The sequence below is a fragment of the Nerophis ophidion genome, linkage group LG26, assembly GCF_033978795.1.
Source record: "Nerophis ophidion isolate RoL-2023_Sa linkage group LG26, RoL_Noph_v1.0, whole genome shotgun sequence".
NCBI lineage: Eukaryota > Metazoa > Chordata > Actinopteri > Syngnathiformes > Syngnathidae > Nerophis > Nerophis ophidion.
The window spans coordinates 1,065,567-1,088,102 of record NC_084636.1 but is presented as its reverse complement, the minus strand read 5'-3'; the positions used below and the strand labels follow the sequence as shown (position 1 = coordinate 1,088,102).

The 22,536-nt window shown below is 40.1% G+C and overlaps 1 protein-coding gene across 4 annotated transcripts in view; it reads right to left on the bottom strand.

Annotated features, from left to right (window-relative positions):
• Positions 1-22,536, bottom strand: part of LOC133543503 (pre-B-cell leukemia transcription factor 1-like) — a 71,081-nt gene that overhangs the window by 19,445 nt on the left and 29,100 nt on the right. For all 4 annotated transcript variants that reach the window (XM_061888095.1, XM_061888094.1, XM_061888093.1 and 1 more), the window contains exons 4-5: positions 346-578; positions 87-277 (exon numbers count right to left, since the gene is read on the bottom strand). In XM_061888095.1, the coding sequence (XP_061744079.1) occupies positions 87-277; positions 346-578 (424 nt within the window). The remainder of the gene's footprint in view (positions 1-86; positions 278-345; positions 579-22,536) is intronic.

Here is a 22,536-nt window from a genome sequence, read left to right as displayed (position 1 = left end):
GAGACAGTTGTAGCGCGCACACGCGCACGCACGCACGCACGCGCACACACACACACACACACACACACAGACATACACACACACACCTGGCGTCCAGGAAGCGCGAGCGCAGGATCATGACAGCTTCACACGTGCTCTGCTTCAGTTGCATCTGGATGGAGTTGAACTTGCGATGGATGATGCTCACCATGCGCTCCATCTCCTTGGCCGAGATGGGCCTGCTGCGCGACTGCTCCCTCAGCAGGTTCATCACGTGGCTGGTGAACTCGCTGCACGCCTACGTGCACGCACAGACACACAAACACGTAAAAAAGTCCCAGTGGAGCGTCGAGGCGGTCGGCTCACCTGTTCGTACTTCTCCAGCTCGGTGTGGTAGATCTGTCGGATCTGAGTTAGCTTGGCTCGGTAGTCCGAGTGCTCCACGGAGTTGTCGGCGACGACTCCGCCCCCCACCGCCGCCGCCACCGAGACTCCGCCCTTGTCCGGCCCGGACACGCCCTCGGCCAGCAGCATGTTGTCCAGCCTCATGAGCTGGGCGTCGGGGGGGTCCTCCTCCTGAGGGCCACGGATACTCAGCACTGACAAAACAGGGAGAGGTCAAAGGTCACTAGCACCATCATGTTAGCGGTTAGCTTTAGCCTGGGAGACACCAAGTCACTGTGATGAAGTCATTAATGGCAGTAATTAATCCCTCATTAGCATAATTAATCAGTGAAGTCTGCAGCATCCCAGCACGCTTGAACCTACCCCCACTTGTGCCGCTGCTCCACATTAATTAACACTCATGTTAATTAACAAGCTATTGGGGGTGGGGCCTAATTGTTAACGTCCTGCAGCACAATCATTAGCATTCTAATATTAGCATGCTAGCTTTTTTGCTAATTTTGCAAACATACCACTCAGCGTCAAATATTTTGCAGGCTCCAGCACCCCCTGCAACCCTAAAAAGGGACAAGCGGTAGAAAATGGATAGATGAATGGATTGACGAATAAGCTTATTTTTTTTCTGTAGGTAAACATTAGGGTTGCAGGATTTACTGGTACTACTAAAGTACCGCTGTAATGATACCAAGTACAAGAGTGTATCTCGTTGAAACAACAATCAATATTTTTTGTCATCAAAAAATATTTTTCCCTTTCTAAAAAAATGTATATTATGTTTATTAAGTCAGGAAATATGTGTACCTGGACACATATGGACTGTATGATCCTGTAAATACTTGGTATCACATCCATACCCAAATGTGTGGTATCATCCAAAACTAATGTCACGTATCAAAGAAGAGAAGAAGAAGTGATTATTACATTTGAACAGAAGTGTAGATAGAACATGTCAAAAGAGAAAATGAGCAGATATTAACAAGTAAATTAATAATTCATTTTCTACAGTTTGTCCCTCATAATGTGTATAAAATAATAGGTGAATAAATGACACAATATGTTACTGCAGACTAATTAGGAGTCTTTGTTTGTTTACTTATTTAAGGACAAAATTGTTCTTCATTTGCAATAATAAACATGTTTTATGTAACGAAAGATTTTATGTTCAATAATGACATTTTTGTGGTCCCCTTAATTTGGAATATTATCAAAAAGTACCAATACCAAAATATTGGTATCGAGACAACCTTAAGTATAAATATACCTTACTCACATGTTGGTACTTAATGCACGCTAATGTTAGCATGCTAGCATTTGATCTATTTTTCAGGTACACACCTCAAAGTGGTATGGTTTGGTATTTGACACACGTTAAAGTTAGCATTTTAAGCAGAGGATTTAGCTAATTTAGCAGGAATACACCTCAGTGTCATATATTTTGGTATTTCATTAATGCAAACAGTTAGCATGTTAGCATAGTACTTGTAGCATGCCAGCTTGTTGTTTTTTTTAGCTTTTTTTCCCCCATATTTTTGTTACCTGAGGCTATGGCCAGCATGCTAACTCTTAGCATTTCAGTTCGACTTTGGCATTTAATTTTCCAGTTCTTTGAAAGATAAAATCTGTATACTATACTGGTTTTGAAGGAGAAAACTGCCAAAGTGGCCTCCACATCCTTTATTTGGTGAGTGTGTTTTGGGTAGACCCTAGAATCAGATCCAAAATAAACCAACTTTACTGCAACATACTGACCACAAGATTTAGAAAGTGTAGTCTTTGCTCCGCCCCCAAAACAAGAAATAGGGACAGGCATCACATGACCTGGTGAGCCATCACATGACCTGGTGAGCCATCACATGACCTGATGAGCCATCACATGACCTGGTGAGGCATCACATGACCTGGTGAGCCATCACATGACCTGGTGAGCCATCACATGACCTGGTGAGCCATCATATGACCTGGTGAGCCATCACATGACCTGGTGAGTCATCACATGACCTGGTGAGCCATCACATGACCTGGTGAGCCATCACATGACCTGGTGAGCCATCACATGACCTGGTGAGCCATCACATGACCTGGTGAGGCATCACATGACCTGGTGAGCCATCACATGACCTGGTGAGCCATCACATGACCTGGTGAGCCATCACATGACCTGGTGAGGCATCACATGACCTGGTGAGGCATCACATGACCTGGTGAGCCATCACATGACCTGGTGAGTCATCACATGACCTGGTGAGCCATCACATGACCTGGTGAGGCATCACATGACCTGGTGAGCCATCACATGACCTGGTGAGGCATCACATGACCTGGTGAGGCATCACATGACCTGGTGAGCCATCACATGACCTGGTGAGGCATCACATGACCTGGTGAGGCATCACATGACCTGGTGAGGCATCACATGACCTGGTGAGGCATCACATGACCTGGTGAGCCATCACATGACCTGGTGAGGCATCACATGACCTGGTGAGCCATCACATGACCTGGTGAGCCATCATATGACCTGGTGAGCCATCACATGACCTGGTGAGTCATCACATGACCTGGTGAGCCATCACATGACCTGGTGAGGCATCACATGACCTGGTGAGCCACTGCATGGGCAGACAGGAAGCCCCGCAGGACAATAATGCCAAGAGGTGGTCCTATTAGGGTCAGAGAGTAGACAGAATGTGGGTGGCAGAGATAAAGACCGCCCCTCTCAGGAAGCCATGGTCAAAAAGCAAGGCAGGCACGGCAGAGAGAGCTCCCTAAATATAATAGGTCAACAAATAAATGTTTGTGTTTGCCTCAATGATGAACTTGTTGGGCAACACAAAGATAGTCAGTCAGGTGACATGAAGAAGTGTTGGACACCTGGGACTGGGACAGACCACTTCCACATTGGGACCACCACCACTACACCCGCGTATGACACATGCTTGAAATGGAACAGGAAGTATTAACAATGGAAACGTAAACAGGAAGTGGAAACATGAAAGAGCATTTTGAGATGAACGTCAAGGCGAGACGAAAGTGGAAGTGCACCCTTTGTGACCGCGTGAAGGCTCTTTGTTACTCTCAAATGGCCGCATGTAACACTGCGCTCATTAACACATTGGCCACGCCCCCAAAAGTACACCCTGAGTTTTCCTGAGGGCCCTAACGACAATGAACTCCTAATTACATGCAGTCAGGTGACTTTCATGAGCTGATTGTGATGTCATCTTCACACCATCATCATCATCATATCCACACACTGGGATCATGTAGACAACATCGTGACATCATGCTACCATGATGACATCACCATGACGCCATCATGACATCTTCCTGATATCACTGTGACATCATGAAAACAGAACGACGTGGCATCCTGACGCCACCATGACATCATCAAAATTCCACCATGACCTCATCATGATTCCACCTTGACAACATGACATTAACATGATTCCACCATGACATCAACATGATTCCACCGTGACCTCATCAAGATTCCACCGTGACCTCATCAAGATCCCACCATGACATCATCATGATTCCACCTTGACAACATGACATCATCATGATTCCACCTTGACAAGATAACATTAACATGATTCCACCATGACATCAACATAACGCCACCATGACAACAACATGATTCCACCATGACATCATCATGATTCCACCGTGACCTTATCAAGATTCCACCGTGACCTCATCAAGATTCCACCGTGACATCATCATGATTCCACCATGACATCATCATGATCCCACCGTGACATCATCATGATTCCACCGTGACCTCATCAAGATTCCACCGTGACATCATCATGATTCCACCGTGACATCATCATGATTCCACCGTGACATCATCATGATTCCACCGTGACATCATCATGATTCCACCATGACATCATCATGATTCCACCATGACTTCATCATGATTCCACCATGACAACATGACATCATCGTGATTCCACCTTGACAACATAACATCATCATGATTCCACCATGACATCATCATGATTCCACCATGACATCATCGTGATTCCACCTTGACAACATAACATTAACATGATTCCACCATGACATAAACATAACGCCACCATGACAACATCCTTATTACACCATGACATCATCATGATTCCACCATGACATCATCATGATTCCACCATGACATCATCATGATTCCACCATGACATCATCGTGAGTCCACCTTGACAAGATAACATTAACATGATTCCACCATGACATAAACATAACGCCACCATGACAACATAACTATTACACCATGATATCACCGTCATTCCACCATGACATCATCATGACTCCGCCATGACATCATCTAGATTCCACCATGACATCATCGTGATTCCACCTTGACAACATAACATTAACATGATTCCACCATGACATCACCATGATTCCACCATGACATCACCATGATTCCACCATGACATCACCATGATTCCACCATGACATCATCATGATTCCACCATGACATCATCATGATTCCACCATGACATCATCGTGATTCCACCTTGACAAGATAACATTAACATGATTCCACCATGACATAAACATAACGCCACCATGACAACATCATTATTACACCATGATATCACCATGATTCCACCATGACATCATCATGACTCCACCATGACCTCATCATGATTCCACCTTGACAACATGACATTAACATGATTCCACCATGACATCAACATAACGGCACCATGACAACAACATGATTCCACCATGACATCATCCTGATTCCACCGTGACCTCATCAAGATTCCACCGTGACATCATCATGATTCCACCGTGACATCCTCATGATTCCACCATGACATCCTCATGATTCCACCATGACATCATCATGATTCCACCATGACATCATCATGATTCCACCATGACATCATCATGATTCCACCATGACAACATGACATCATCGTGATTCCACCTTGACAAGATAACATTAACATGATTCCACCATGACATAAACATAACGCCACCATGACAACATCATTATTACACCATGATATCACCATGATTCCACCATGACATCATCATGATTCCACCATGACATCATCATGATTCCACCATGACATCATCATGATTCCACCATGACATCATCATGATTCCACCTTGACAAGATAACATTAACATGATTCCACCATGACATAAACATAACGCCACCATGACAACATCATTATTACACCATGATATCACCATGATTCCACCATGACATCATCATGACTCCACCATGACCTCATCATGATTCCACCTTGACAACATGACATTAACATGATTCCACCATGACATCAACATAACGGCACCATGACAACAACATGATTCCACCATGACATCATCCTGATTCCACCGTGACCTCATCAACATTCCACCGTGACATCATTATGATTCCACCGTGACATCATCATGATTCCACCATGACATCATCATGATTCCACCATGACATCATCATTATTCCACCATGACATCATCATGATTCCACCATGACATCATCATGATTCCACCATGACATCATCATGATTCCACCATGACATCATCATGATTCCACCATGACATCATCATGATTCCACCATGACATCATCGTGATTCCACCTTGACAAGATAACATTAACATGATTCCACCATGACATAAACATAACGCCACCATGACAACATCATTATTACACCATATCACCATGATTCCACCATGACATCATCAAGACTCCACCATGACATCATCTAGATTCCACCATGACATCATCGTGATTCCACCTTGACAACATAACATTAACATGATTCCACCATGACATCACCATGATTCCACCATGACATCACCATGATTCCACCATGACATTAACATGATTCCACCATGACATCACCATGATTCCACCATGACATTAACATGATTCCACCATGACATCACCATGACATCATCATGATTCCACCATGACATCATCATGATTCCCCCATGACATCATCGTGATTCCACCTTGACAAGATAACATTAACATGATTCCACCATGACATAAACATAACGCCACCATGACATCATCATTATTACACCATGATATCACCATGATTCCACCATGACATCATCATGACTCCACCATGACCTCATCATGATTCCACTTTGACAACATGACATTAACATGATTCCACCATGACATCAACATAACGGCACCATGACAACAACATGATTCCACCATGACATCATCCTGATTCCACCGTGACCTCATCAAGATTCCACCGTGACCTCAAGATTCCACCGTGACATCATCATGATTCCACCGTGACATCATCATGATTCCACCATGACATCATCATGATTCCACCATGACATCATCATTATTCCATCATGAGATCATCATGATTCCACCATGACATCATCATGATTCCACCATGACAACATGACATCATCGTGATTCCACCTTGACAACATAACATTAACATGATTCCACCATGACATCATCGTGATTCCACCATGACATCATCATGATTCCACCACGACAACATGACATCATCGTGATTCCACCTTGACAAGATAACATTAACATGATTCCACCATGACATAAACATAACGCCACCATGACAACATCATTATTACACCATATCACCGTGATTCCACCATGACATCATCATGACTCCACCATGACGTCATCTAGATTCCACCATGACATCATCGTGATTCCACCTTGACAACATAACATTAACATGATTCCACCATGACATAAACATAACGCCACCATGACAACATCATTATTACACCGTGATATCACCATGATTCCACCATGACATCATCATGACTCCATCATGACATCATCGTGATTCCACCTTGACAAGATAACATTAACATGATTCCACCATGACATAAACATAACGCCACCATGACAACATAATTATTACACCATATCACCATGATTCCACCATGACATCATCATGACTCCACCATAACATCATCTAGATTCCACCATGTCAACATGACATCCTCATGATTCCACCCTGACAACATGACATTAACATGATTCCAGCATGACAACAACATGATTCCCCCATGACATCATCATGATTCCACCATGACAACATCATGATTCCACTTTGACAACATGACAACAACATGATTCCACCATGACATCATCGTGATTTCTTCTTGACAACATGACATTACCATGATTCCACCATGACATCATCATGATTCCACCATGACATCATCGTGATTTCTTCTTGACAACATGACATTACCATGATTCCACCATGACATCAACATAATGCCACCATGACAACAACATGATTCCACCATGACATCAACATGATTCCACCATGACAACAACATAACGCCACCATGACAACAACATGATTCCACATAACAACAACATGATTTTACCATGACAACATGATGCCACCATGACATGACATTAACATGATTCCACATGACATCATTGAGATGCCAACATGGCATCATAGTGTCATCATGACAACATCATTTTGACAGCATCCTGACATCATCATGATTCCACCATGACAACATCGAGATGCCACCATGACAGCATGACATCATCATTACGCCACCATGACAACATGACATTAACATGACGCCACCGTGGCATCGTGTTGTCATGACAACATAATTTTGACAGTTTCCTGACATCAACACGACATCATCCATCCATTTTATACCGCTTATTCCCTTTCAGGGTCGCTGGCGCCTATCTCAGCTACAATCGGGCGGAAGGCAGGGTACACCCTGGACAAGTCACCACCTCATCGCAGGGCCACGACATCATCATGACGAGATATTATCATGGCGCCACATGACGTCATCGTGTTACGTGTGGTGAACATGAACGGGGTGGAGTTATATGGGAAAGGCCGTGTTTCCATGACAACTAACAAAAAGTAAATAATCTCCATTAGCCGCACGGCGTGTCTGGAAGGTAAGCAGGAAGAGGTTCAAAAAGCAGGGTCAGCTGCTCATTAACAAGCAGGAAGTCACACACGTCAATAAAAGGGGGGGGGGGTGTTTTAATGTGACACCTTGAGGCGGATAACGAGGCGCCACAGTGGAGTTCATTAGGCCGCCGCTGAAGGATCCTGCCGGGCGCCGCTAACGACATGGGAGGATTGGGACGCGACACTCGATGAAAAAAACATGAATGCTGTCAGCTCTGACGCCCTCTGGAACGTTCCGCAGCGGCCCAGCGGACGATCCCAGACCCAGGAACAACATCACAGCAGTGCAATTAAAAAGGCTGCTGTCGGGCCCGGCTTGCATGGCCGCCATCTTGGCGCCGACCACACACGCACAAGACCACAAGACTCCCAGTTTGTCCAGTACGTCACTGGCTTTCCCGCTGGGAGTCCTGCACACACCTTCCTGAGATCACAAATCATCTCTCCTCTTTTACACTGTAAAGGAAAAAGAAAAAGGGACTCGGTGGCGCTATCTGCAGCTTTAAATCCACTCTTATCAACCTGATTTCCTACAACACCACGCATGCACAACCTTTAAAATAGCATTCACTATTAGTGGGCGTGTGATTTACTAACACTGTGAGTGCAAGTAAAAGGTGAGGCAGAACACCTTATTAAATGAGTATTTTGCTTGTGCCATACAAGGCATCACCATGGAGACACTCATTTACTGCTCATACATGTCATCAGGGTCCTCATACATGTGGCGTTTTACAAAAAGCAGGAGATATCTACCACTTTTTATGGGCATTTTACAAGCAATCGTGCAGAGCATCTACCAGGACACCACTTTGTTTCCTCCCCCCTGGGAGGGAGGCTGCACTTATGTGCTGAACACACACAAAAAAACCATGCAAGTAAGATTTGGGATCCAGAAAAAAAATGGATATTGTACAAAAAGTTGCATTGGTCCTCCAGTCTTCTTCTACAGTGTTTGGCCTGCAAGTCCAAGTCTAGTTGAGCTGATTTTTGGGTAAACTTGTTGTAAGCCAAAAAAACTGCCATTTGTTTGAAATTGTGGTATAAAGAAGCGAAATCGAACAAAAAAGTCGAGCATAAAAATCTTCAGAACACAGAAAAACAAGAAAGGGTACAAAAATATGAATAATTGCATGGAAAACAGTTCATGGTTCAAAAAAATATCCAACAAAAATCAGATTTTTCCAATGTTTGTATTTATTTGTCACCAAAACTTGTTTCGGTGCCAATATAACAATGTCCATTTTTGGGGGGGTGTACCACATATTACTGGCAGTGTTTAGGCTCAGTAAAAATGTATACTTAAATAAGTTTTTTAAAATAAAGGATATAAGTAATATTTTCTGTCAAAAAACAAATGCCATTAAAAAAATATATATGAAATTACAATAAAACACACTCATTTCATTACTTTTAATCAGCCCCTCCAGTCACCCAGCAGCTATGAAATTATAAAAGGATGTTTCTGAACTGACAATACGTCCAACTGTGTCAGTCTGCACACTCTTCTCAAACGTGCTAAATAAAACACTCGCAATAAGTGTTGATACAAATAAATCCAAATAAGCATATTTGCATCTTCTCTCCCCAGTGTTGCCGCCATTTTGACGATCAGCTCATATTTTGTATATTAATAAGGCCAGAGACGCAAAATGGATCGCACGTCTCATTTATTTCTCTTTTTTATCTCTTTTGTGTGTGCTATTGAGTTTGCACGGGTTTTAGCACACGCAAACCTTTAGTAGATCAGGCCCTATGTCTAAAATAATCTTACATACTGTTTCACATTAGCCACTGAGCGAGCGAGCGAGCACGCACGCACGCACGCACGCACGCACGCACGCACGCACGCACACACACGCACACACACACACACACACACACACACACACACACACACACACACACACACACACACACACACACACACACACACACACACGCACACACGCACACACACACACACACACACACACTCAGTAGTGTGAATATGTGATGCAAGTGGAAAGGAGAAAGTATTTTATGACTTTAATGCGGCGTGATGTGATGTGAATATGCGTGCGTGCGTGCGTGCGTGCGTGCGTGCGTGCGTGTGTGTAAGATCTGAATGAGAGCTGAAAGCGTAGTAAGATGCGGGGGGGTGTATGGCGGGTGGGGTGGTTGGGTAATGGGGGCACCCTGCTTGGTGCGCCTGAGGTTTGCTAAGGGGGGGAGGGGGTGGGCCCGCTTGAGTGCCTGGGGGGCGGGGTCAAAGTGGACTACATGTTGAGTGTCGATTTGGGCCAATGGGGGGGGGGGGGGGGGGGTGTCTTGTTCGGCTCTAACTCTCTGTGTGTGTGTGTGTGTGTGCATCTAATGGAGAGCCAAATACTAGTCCGTGAACATTGCTCCATATGAAATAACAAGTGTGTGTAAGAAATTGAAATGTGCCCCCTTTAGCCAAACTTAATAAAACAAATACAATAAATATGTAAATAAAGACATACTGTAATAACTTGAAGTAAATAATGAAGATTAAAAAACTAAAATTCAAAACAATTTTTTTACTAAAAGCTGACCCTTTTTATATGTGCATAGTATGTATATATTATGTCTCAAGAAGGTAACAAGTACAAGAATGTGTGTGTGTGTCCGTGTGTGTGTGTGTTTCTAGCCTTTTTGAGACATGAAGAAGGAAAAGTATCTTCCACATGAGGAGGTGTGAAGAAGTGCTGATGGTCCCAGTAATAACATTGCATGTAATAGACAATGTCTCATTTGTGGTGACATCATCAACATGAGTCACCATGAATTTACCATGAATTGATTAACATGGACCCCGACTTAAAGTTGAAAAACTTATTGGGGTGTTACCATTTAGTGGTCAATTGTACGGAATATGTACTGTACTGTGCAATCTACTAATAAAAGTATCAATCAATCAATCAATCAAAGGCTGTTCCCAAAAAGGAGGGATTGTTCACATTGACTGTGTGTCGCTTTTAAAAGTGCTCCCCCTCTGCTCAACATATGAAATAACAAGTGTGTGTAACAAATTTAAATGTGCACCCCTTTGGCCAAAATTAATAAAAAAAATAAATGAATATGTATCTGGAGACATACTGTAATAACTTGTAGTAAATAATGAAGATTAAAAATTACAAATCAAAAATAAAATAAAAAACACAAACTAAAAGCTGACATTGTTTATATGTGCATAGTATGTAAATATTATTCATGTTGTAAATACACTTCTGCATATATCTAGAAAGGTGGTCCTAAAGAGGGAGGTAGGTCTCTAGAAGGTAACACATACAAGAATGTGTGTTTGTGTGTGATGTTGTACATACAGCAGCAGGAGGGCGCCATGACACAGTGTCGTCATAGCAACCAAAGCTCTTGATGGTTAGCGTTTCAGCAAACAGACTGGAAAATAATGGGCTGCCCCTGAGGTCACGCACTTGACCGCGCGACCTCCGACCCCAGAGTCACCGGCGCGCACGTCGGCGAAGTGAAGGGGCTGACGTGACCTGGGCGCCCGCCTACGCTTTTCAGCCTCCCGCGTGAAAGCTGACACCACACCAACATGGCCGCCAGAAAGTGGCGAGGGGAATGAAGAGAAACGGCGAGTCAGCTATACTTTTGTTTGACACGCTGACATTTACCACGGCGACGCTTTACTTCTGCATCCGCCGCCACCAAACACTGACCCCGCCCAACCACGCAGGTGAGTGGCGGTCCATCACACTAAACACACCAGCAGGGAGCCCACAGCTAACAGCAGCTAGCCTTACGAGCCCTGACTAGCAAGGCAACACGATGCTAACTCATTCACACATTGTCTCAGTCAGCTTTTATTTTGAAGGTTATATATATATATATATATATATATATATATATATATATATATATATATAGTGAATTATATTTATATATAGCACTTTTCTCTAGTGACTCAAAGCGCTTTACATAGTGAAACCCAATATCTAAGTTACATTTAAACCATTTAAACCATATATACTGTATTGCGGGGGCTCGGAACCTTTCCACTACAGAGGGCCCCGGGGCCCACTCAAATATTAACACTGAATTAGTCATCTTGAGTAATCTGAATTTATTTAACTTACTTACCAAAATAGACTTAAACAGTAACCTAAGAGTAAAGACTAATCAAATATACTGCAACAGAAAGAAAACATAAATAATAAATGTACATACGATTATGCAGTGCAACACATTCTAACTCAATTACTAATAAATAATAATATATATATGTTTCTTAAAAAACACTGCCAATAAAATTAGAGAAAAAATTATTTAATCATTTTATTGGTATTCAATAACTATATATAATAGATGTAGAATAAACCTTGTCAAATGATATGAAAACATGTGTTAGTCACAAAGATTTTTTTTTATCAAGTCTAAGGTCAGACTGATTCCAAAAATAAAAAGTGATTGAATAATGTTGAGTATTAAACTCTGCGACTGTTTTTTTTTTTTTTTATATTGACCACGTTGGGGTTCGGGTCAGAGAACACAGGGTCATCTTTTTGGACTCTTCCAACTTTAATGCTGTATATTGGTTTATATTAGGTTCAAATACCATCAATTGATGAAGGTGGACCCCGACTTAAACAAGTTGATAAACTTATTGGGGTGTTACCATTTAGTGGTCAATTGTACAGAATATGTACTGTACTCTGCAATCTACTAATACAAGTTTCAATCAATCAATAGTATCTGTAAACCACAAACAAACACCCATCAACATTTATATCATTTATCTAAACAACAATATATATTTTTTTATACCTATTGGCTGTAAGTCAGGGGTGTCCAAACTTTTTCCACAGAGGGCCGCACACAGAAAAATTTAAGCATGCAGGGCCATTTTGATATTTTTCATTTTCAAACCATAACAAAATATATGGAATTCTTTTTCATCCTTAGGGCTCCTGGGGAGCATAGAGGGTCTCAGTCACTAAAATGTTAAAAATAAGTCAAATTATTATTATTTTTTTTAATTTAATGCTTACAGTAAATCTCTATATCAACTTGAGGTTGATATAAAGTAAAACAAATAAGGTTTTATGCCTTTTCTGTCAAAGACAACTTTGTTTTTTATAGTAAAACTGAAATATGCAGTATTTAGATAGATAGATGGTACTTTATTGATTCCTTCAGGAGAGTTCCTTTATTTAGCAATTAAAGCCCTCAAAGATCAATAATACAGGACACCGTTGATTTGATTCATTTAATATTTTTGAGTAAAACAGTGACAAGTTAAATAAATCCCACTAAATATATTTGAGATCCGAAAGGTTCCCCACTCATAAAGTGATGTATTTTTATTAGTTTTTTTAACTTTTAACACTTAAATTTCAAGATCAACTTCTGGTATATCTGTCGATTTTAAGTTTGAACTATTATTTTGTTTGTTTTATGGTCTTTTGTCAAAACTTTTATGTTTTTATATGGCAGCCACACAACATATGCAATATTTTTCCACATAAAACATTTGAAAGTAATAATTTTTAAGTAATAATTCATTATAACATATATTTTTTTCTTTTCTTTTTTTGAGCAATGGAAAAAAAAGAAAATAAAGACAAAAGGAGGAAAAAAAAACTGCCTTCATGGCAGCTTTGTGTAAACATTGCCACTTTTTCTCATGAGATCTTACCTCATTCCACTTTTTTTTAAAGTTTTTTTTTTTTTTTTGCAATACTATCAATTTTGCAATTTTTGCAGAATGTGTGATGGGACGGTAAACGATTAGCTGCGGGCCGCAAATGGCCCCCGGGCCGCACTTTGGATACCCCTGCTAAGTAAAGTACTAGACACATAATATATATATAGATATGCTGTAAGTAAAGTACTAGACACATAATATATATAGATATGCTGTAAGTAAAGTACTAGACACATAATATATATATATATATAGATATGCTGTAAGTAAAGTACTAGATGCTGTCAGTAAACACAATCTATTGTATTTTGACAACGTCACGTGAGCTAGCCACATTAGCAGCAGCAATGCTATCCTAAACAGGGCGATGTTAGCTTGTAGCATTCTGACAACACAGCACTAATAATATTAATAAAACACCAGTAAATGTTACACAATAACAGCGATGTCTATTAATAAACTAATTGAATCTCATATAATAATGAACATACTCACATCGTCAAAGACTAGAGCAGCGATTAAACTAGCAGAGAAACAAGTCAGCACACATTAACACACCTCAAACAGGAAGCGGAAGTGACACCTGCAGGAAGGAAGCGGAAGTGACACTGTCAAGAAATGCTTCAAAATAAAGTATCTGAAAGGTAGACAACATGGAGAATTCTTAACAAATACACTCATAAAAACAGATGAAAAATACATTTACATACAATTACACTGTATTGTAATTTAAAAAATTATATATATGTTTCTGGACTAAACTGTCCATACACATAAAGTTCAAATGACCATACAGATTCACTCCTTTAGTCATCATTTTTGCACTTGAGAAACTTCTCAAAGACTTAAGCTGCAGACGTCTTCACTTTGGTGGAGATTGTCATTACTGCCACCAGTGGTGCAAAGGTGTATTACAACTAAGTACCACTGCAGCCCATACGGACCACAGCTGACAAACACATATTTTGTGGCGGCCCTCTGGCGGGAAGATGGCCGTCCAACAGTGGTTAAGAAACACTGTGGGTGCGGCCCTCTAGAGGGCGATGGCTTCTCCCGTCAGTGGTTAAGAAACACTGTGGGGCGGCCCTCTAGGGGGCGATGGCCGCCCCACAGTGGTTAAGAAACACTGTGCGGCGGCTCTCTAAGGGTAGATGGCTCCCCCCGCCAGTGGTTAAGAAAAACTGTGGGGTGGCCCTCTAGGGGGCGATAGCCGTCCAACAGTGGTTAAGAGACACTGTGGGGCGGCCCTCTATGGGGCGATGGCCGCCCCACAGTGGTTAAAAATCACTGTGGGGCGGCCCTCTAGGGGGAATGACTTCCCCCGCCAGTGGTTAAGAAACACTGTGGGGCGGCCCTCTAGGGGGAAATGACTTCCCCCACAGTGGTTAAGAAACACCGTGCGGCGGCTCTCTAAGGGTAGATGGCTTCCCCCGCCAGTGGTTAAGAAACACTGTGGGGAAGCCCTCTAGGGGTATATGGCCGCCCCACAGTGGTTGAGAAACACTGTGGGGCGGCCCTCTTGGGGGAAATGACTTCCCCCGCCAGTGGTTAAGAAACACTGTGGGGCGGCCCTCTAGGGGGCGATGGTCACAGTGTTTCTTGGAAGCCCTGTGTGGAGGCCCTGTATGGGGCGATGGCCGCCCCACAGTGTTTAAGAAACACTGTGGGGCGGCCCTCTAAGGGGAGACGGCTTCCCCCCGCCACTGGTTAAGAAACACTGTGGGGCGGCCCTCTTGGGGGAAATGACTTCCCCAGCCAGTGGTTAAGAAACACTGTGGGGCGGCCCTCTAGGGGGCGATGGTCAGTGTTTCTTGGAAGCCCTGTGTGGAGGCCCTGTATGGGGCGATGGCCGCCCCACAGTGGTTAAGAAACACTGTGGGGCGGCCCTCTAGGGGGCGATGGTCAGTGTTTCTTGGAAGCCCTGTGTGGAGGCCCTGTATGGGGCGATGGCCGCCCCACAGTGGTTAAGAAACACTGTGGGGCGGCCCTCTAAGGGGAGACGGCTTCCCCCGCCACTGGTTAAGAAACACTGTGGGGCGGCCCTCTAGGGGGCGATGGTCACAGTGTTTCTTGGAAGCCCTGTGTGGAGGCCCTGTATGGGGCGATGGCCGCCCCACAGTGGTTAAGAAACACTGTGGGGCGGCCCTCTAAGGGGAGACGGCTTCCCCCGCCACTGGTTAAGAAACACTGTGGGGCGGCCCTCTAGGGGGCGATAGCTTTCCCCACAGTGGTTAAAAAACACAGCTGTATTGTGCTCCTGAGTTAATAGATAGATAGATAGTACTTTATTGATTCCTTCAGGAAAATTAAAATTCCAGCAGCAGTGTACAGAGTTGAGATCAATTAAAAAAAAGTAAAAAGTAAATAATGGGGGTTTAAAAGGAAACAAAATAGAGAAATATTACAAAAAGAATAAAAACAATGGGAATAACAATATAACAGTAAAATAAGAATATATCAAGACAAAGTAGGCAGTAGTGACCATGTTATGAAAACATATTGCACTGTTAATGTTTTGCATCCCCTGTCATCCTAGTACCCCCCACCCCCCGTCCCAGAGAGGAGTTGTACAGTCTAATGGTGTGTGGGACAAAGGAGTTCTTGAGTCTATTAGTCCTGCACTTGGGATGAAGCAGTCTAGAACTGAACAGGCTCCTCTGGCTACTGATAACACTATGCAGAGGGTGACTGGCATCATCCAGGATGCTCACTAGTATGTCAACAGTCCTCTTCTCTGCCACCCTCACCAGTGAGTCCACTTTCATTCCCATTGTAGAACCGGCCCGCCTGATCAGTTTCTCAAGTCTGGAGCTGTCCTTCTTAGATGTACTGCCCCCCCAGCACACTACCATGTAGAACAGAACACTGGCAACAGCAGACTGGTAGTACATCCACAGGAGTTTTTCTACAAATGTTGAAGGAGTGCAGTCTCCTGAGAAAGTACAGCCTGCTCTGTCCTTTCTTGTACTGGTGGTCCGTGTTAACAGTCCAGTCCAGCTTATTGTCCACCCAAACCCCGAGGTACTTGAATGAGTCCACGGTCTGTACCTCGACTCCCTCGATCACAATAGGTTGTGATCGAGGGAGTTTGTAATGTTGCTGATCATTTTGATTGTATTATTATTTCATAATATTTTTTAGTACCTAATGGTTACATGACTTGGACTATGGTGTGGTTTGTTTTCCCGTGGTGCAAATCGATTGGAATGGACATGGCGTGAAGGTAATGACATCTTTTAATTTTAACTGGAAGAGTACAAACAAAACAAAGGGTATAAACAAAAGGCGCTCTCTAAAGAGGTACAAAACTTGGTCTTGAAAACAAAGACTTTCACTAAGGCAAAACTATGGTCATAAAACAAAACTTGTAAACTATGGCATGAAAAGGAAAACTTACTTGGACCAAGAAAAGAGTATGAAAAAGGCAGCATAGTTCATCAGCATGGATTACGAGGGTGGTAGAGGGTGAGTAGAAGGTGATGTCGCCAGGCTGACTGCCTGGCAACTGCAGGCTTAAATGGTGACGTGGTAATTGACAACAGGTGCATGAGTCCAAGTGAATCTGGTGCGTGAGTCATGAGAACAGGTGAACTGATTGGTAGTCATGGAAACAAAAACAAACCAGGGTGCGCAAAAACAGGAACCAATGGAGTCAAAAACAAAACCAAACCTAACTAAACAGAACATGATCACAAAGACATGACCGGTTCAAGTCGGTCAAAATAATGTTCAAAGTTTAAATAAGGACACTTTAAAAATATATACATATTTCAATAGTAATACAAACAAATATTTTCTACAGAAAAAAACAATGTTAATAAAGCAGAGGTGTACTTATAACAATTCTATTGACAAATGATATTCGGTAGAGAGTGGGGGGAGGGGGGGGGCGCAAAATGTTTTCTTGTGAGTGGTAACAGAAATGAATTGATTCGTTCCAAATATGGACAACAGAGATACCTAGTATGGTATCAGTATAGGATCGATACTGGCATGATAGATATGATGGATCGTTCACCGTTCTCCACTATGTTTATTTTTAAATCTTATTTTATTGTGTTGATAGTCTTACATTGTTGATATTGTTCTTACATTAGAAATAGGTTTTTATATTGTTTAAAAACTCAGGGAGTACCTGGACAAAGGAAGTTGGGTTTGGGGTACATCCATCCATCCATTTTCTACCGTTTGTCCCATTGGGGGTGGGGGGTTAGGGTGCTGGAGCCTATCTCAGCTAAGTCAAAGATTTTGAACGAAAGCCAATAATAATTTTTGCTCGTGTTGGCTTCCTTTGCACTGTTGACTTTATCGCAATATGTTACTACTTTCACAAATGTATAAAATGAAAGGGAATATTTGTATTATTGTGTTGATATTGTCACATTATGTCTTATTGCTCGCAAAATGTATGCTTTAATGTGGATTAAGTGATACATTTTACCTTACAATAGTGTGTTACCAACAGAAAATGAGTTAACAGGCTGATGTTTGTGTGAATAAATAATAATAACTTACATTTATATCGCACTTTTCTAAACACTCAAAGCCCTCACAGAGAAGTGGGACTCAACATTCATTCACAACTGGAAAGCCTGGAAATAACATGTATCAATAAAGTACTGTAACTTTTCTTACTGAATCTATCCTTTCTTTCTATTTACGGAGAAAAAAATAAAAATATTTTTTTTATATATATATATATATATATATATACTCATTCCATGTAAATGCAAATGATGTTAACTTAAATATTGTCTAATTATGTATGATCAAACCATTGTTTTAATAGAAATAAATACTAACAATAATGTTTTCAAAGCAAGTTATTCATCAAATTGTGCAATGTAAAAGTAGCAGTAGATTTAAATAAATGGGTTGTACTTGTATAGCACTTTTCTACCTTCAAGGTACTCAAAGCGCTTTGACACTACTTCCACATTCACACACACATTCACACACTGATGGAGGGAGCTGCCATGCAAGGCGCTAACCAGCACCCATCAGGACACAACGGACGTGACGAGGTTGGTACTAGGTGGGGATTGAACCAGGGACCCTCGGGTTGCGCACGGCCACTCTCCCACCGCGCCACGCCGTTTCATGGTCCAATTGTGAAATTTACTGAGGTTTTTACAGCATTTTTCTCTGAATTAAAAAAAATGTACCTTTTTTTTTTTTGACTGTAATAAACTGTGGTGCGCTTTTGGAGTGTACAGTAATACACCCAAAAATATACACTTGATGATTTGTGGTAAAAAAAAAATATATATATATAAAAAACAAACCTGGCAGCACAGGTGCCCAAATTTTACTGTAAAATTGCAGCTTTTTTATTTACAGTAAAAAAAAAATCTAATGCAAATTTTACAGTGAAATTCTGGCAAGGGAGCTGCCTTTTTTTTTTTTTTTACCATAAAAACAGCAGCACTGTTTTTCTATTTACAGTAATATACACTACGTTCACAGTAATATACACTACATTTACAGTAATATACACTATCAATCAATCAATCAATCAATCAATGTTTACTTATATAGCCCTAAATCACTAGTGTCTCAAAGGGCTGCACAAACCACTACCACATCCTCGGTAGGCCCACATAAGGGCAAGGAAAACTCACACCCAGTGGGACGTCGGTGACAATAATGACTATGAGAACCTTGGAGAGGAAGAAAAGTAATATACACTACATCTACAGTAATATACACTACATTTACAGTAATATACACTACATTTACAGTAATATACACTACATTTACATTAATACACACTACATTTACAGTAATATACACTACATTTACAGTAATATACACTACATTTACAGTAATATACACTACATTTACAGTATTATACACTACATTTACAGTGATATACACTACATTTACAGTATTATACACTACATTTACAGTGATATACACTACATTTACGGTGATATACACTACATTTACGGTGATATACACTACATTTACGGTAATATACACTACATTTACAGTGATATACACTACATTTACAGTAATATACACTACGTTCACAGTAATATACACTACATTTACAGTGATGTACACTACATTTACAGTAATATACACTACATTTACAGTAATAAACACTACATTTACAGTAATATACACTACATCTACAGTAATCAACACTACATTTACAGTAATATACACTACATTTACAGTAATATACACTACATTCACAGTAATATACACTACATTTACAGTAATATACACTACATTTACAGTAATAAACACTACATTTACAGTAATATACACTACATCTACAGTAATCAACACTACATTTACAGTAATATACACTACATTTACAGTAATATACACTACATTTACAGTAATACACACTACATTTACAGTAATATACACTACATTTACTGTGATATACACTACATTTACAGTAATATACACTACGTTCACAGTTATATACACTACATTTACAGTTATATACACTACATTTACAGTAATATACACTACATTTACAGTATTATACACTACATTTACAGTGATGTACACTACATTTACAGTATTATACACTACATTCACAGTAATATACACTACATTTACAGTAATATACACTACATTTACAGTAATATACACTACATTTACAGTATTATACACTACATTTACAGTGATGTACACTACATTCACAGTAATATACACTACATTTACAGTAATATACACTACATATACAGTAATATACACTACATTTACAGTAATATACACTACATCTACAGTAATATACACTACATTTACAGTAATATACACTACGTTCACAGTAATATACACTACATTTACAGTAATATACACTACATTTACAGTGATATACACTACATTTACAGTAATATACACTACATTTACAGTAATATACACTACATTTACAGTAATATACACTACATTTACAGTATTATACACTACATTTACAGTGATGTACACTACATTCACAGTAATATACACTACATTTACAGTAATATACACTACATATACAGTAATATACACTACATTTACAGTAATATACACTACATCTACAGTAATATACACTACATTTACAGTAATATACACTACGTTCACAGTAATATACACTACATTTACAGTAATATACACTACATTTACAGTAATATACACTACATTTACAGTAATATACACTACATCTACAGTAATATACACTACATTTACAGTAATATACACTACGTTCACAGTAATATACACTACATTTACAGTAATATACACTACGTTCACAGTAATATACACTACATTTACAGTAATATACACTACATATACAGTAATATACACTACATTCACAGTAATATACACTACATTTACAGTAATATACACTACATTTACAGTAATATACACTACATATACAGTAATATACACTACATCTACAGTAATATACACTACATTTACAGTGATGTACACTACATTTACAGTATTATACACTACATTCACAGTAATATACACTATATTTACAGTAATATACACTACATTTACAGTAATATACACTACATCTACAGTAATATACACTACATTTACAGTAATATACACTACATTTACTGTGATATACACTACATTTACAGTAATATACACTACGTTCACAGTTATATACACTACATTTACAGTAATATACACTACATTTACAGTTATATACACTACATTTACAGTAATAAACACTACATTTACAGTATTATACACTACATTTACAGTGATGTACACTACATTTACAGTGATGTACACTACATTTACAGTAATATACACTACATTTACAGTATTATACACTACATTCACAGTAATATACACTACATTCACAGTGATATACACTACATTTACAGTAATATACACTACATTTACAGTAATATACACTACATTTACAGTGATATACACTACATTTACAGTAATACACACTACATTTACAGTAATAAACACTACATTTACAGTGATATGCACTACATTTACAGTAATATACAAAACATTTACAGTGATATGCACTACATTTACAGTAATATACACTGTGTTCACAGTAATATACACTACATTTACAGTAATATACATTATGTTCACAGTAATATACACTACATTTACAGTAATATACACTACATTCACAGTAATATACACTACATTTACAGTAATATACACTACATTTACAGTAATATACACTACATTCACAGTAATATACACTACAATTTGAGGTGAAATTATTGCAACTTACATGCAAAAGACAAATGTCCACTGCAGAGGACGCTGCTTCTCAGAAGGATGAATTGTTGCTGAAAAGAAAATATTTGTGTTTGCCATATTGGTTTTATGTTTGATTCTCATTTTCTTATAACATATTTTCCGGACTATAATCCGCTACTTTTTTCCCTAAACTTTGAACCCTGCAGTTTATAGAAAGGTGCTAATAGAAAGCTTCTAATCTATGGATTTTTATTTTTTTTTGCTAATGGCTAAATTATGGAATGGATCAAGCAAGCAAATTAAACAATGTACTAAATGTGTTACTCAGTGGCCTCGTTATTTGGAGTGTCCGC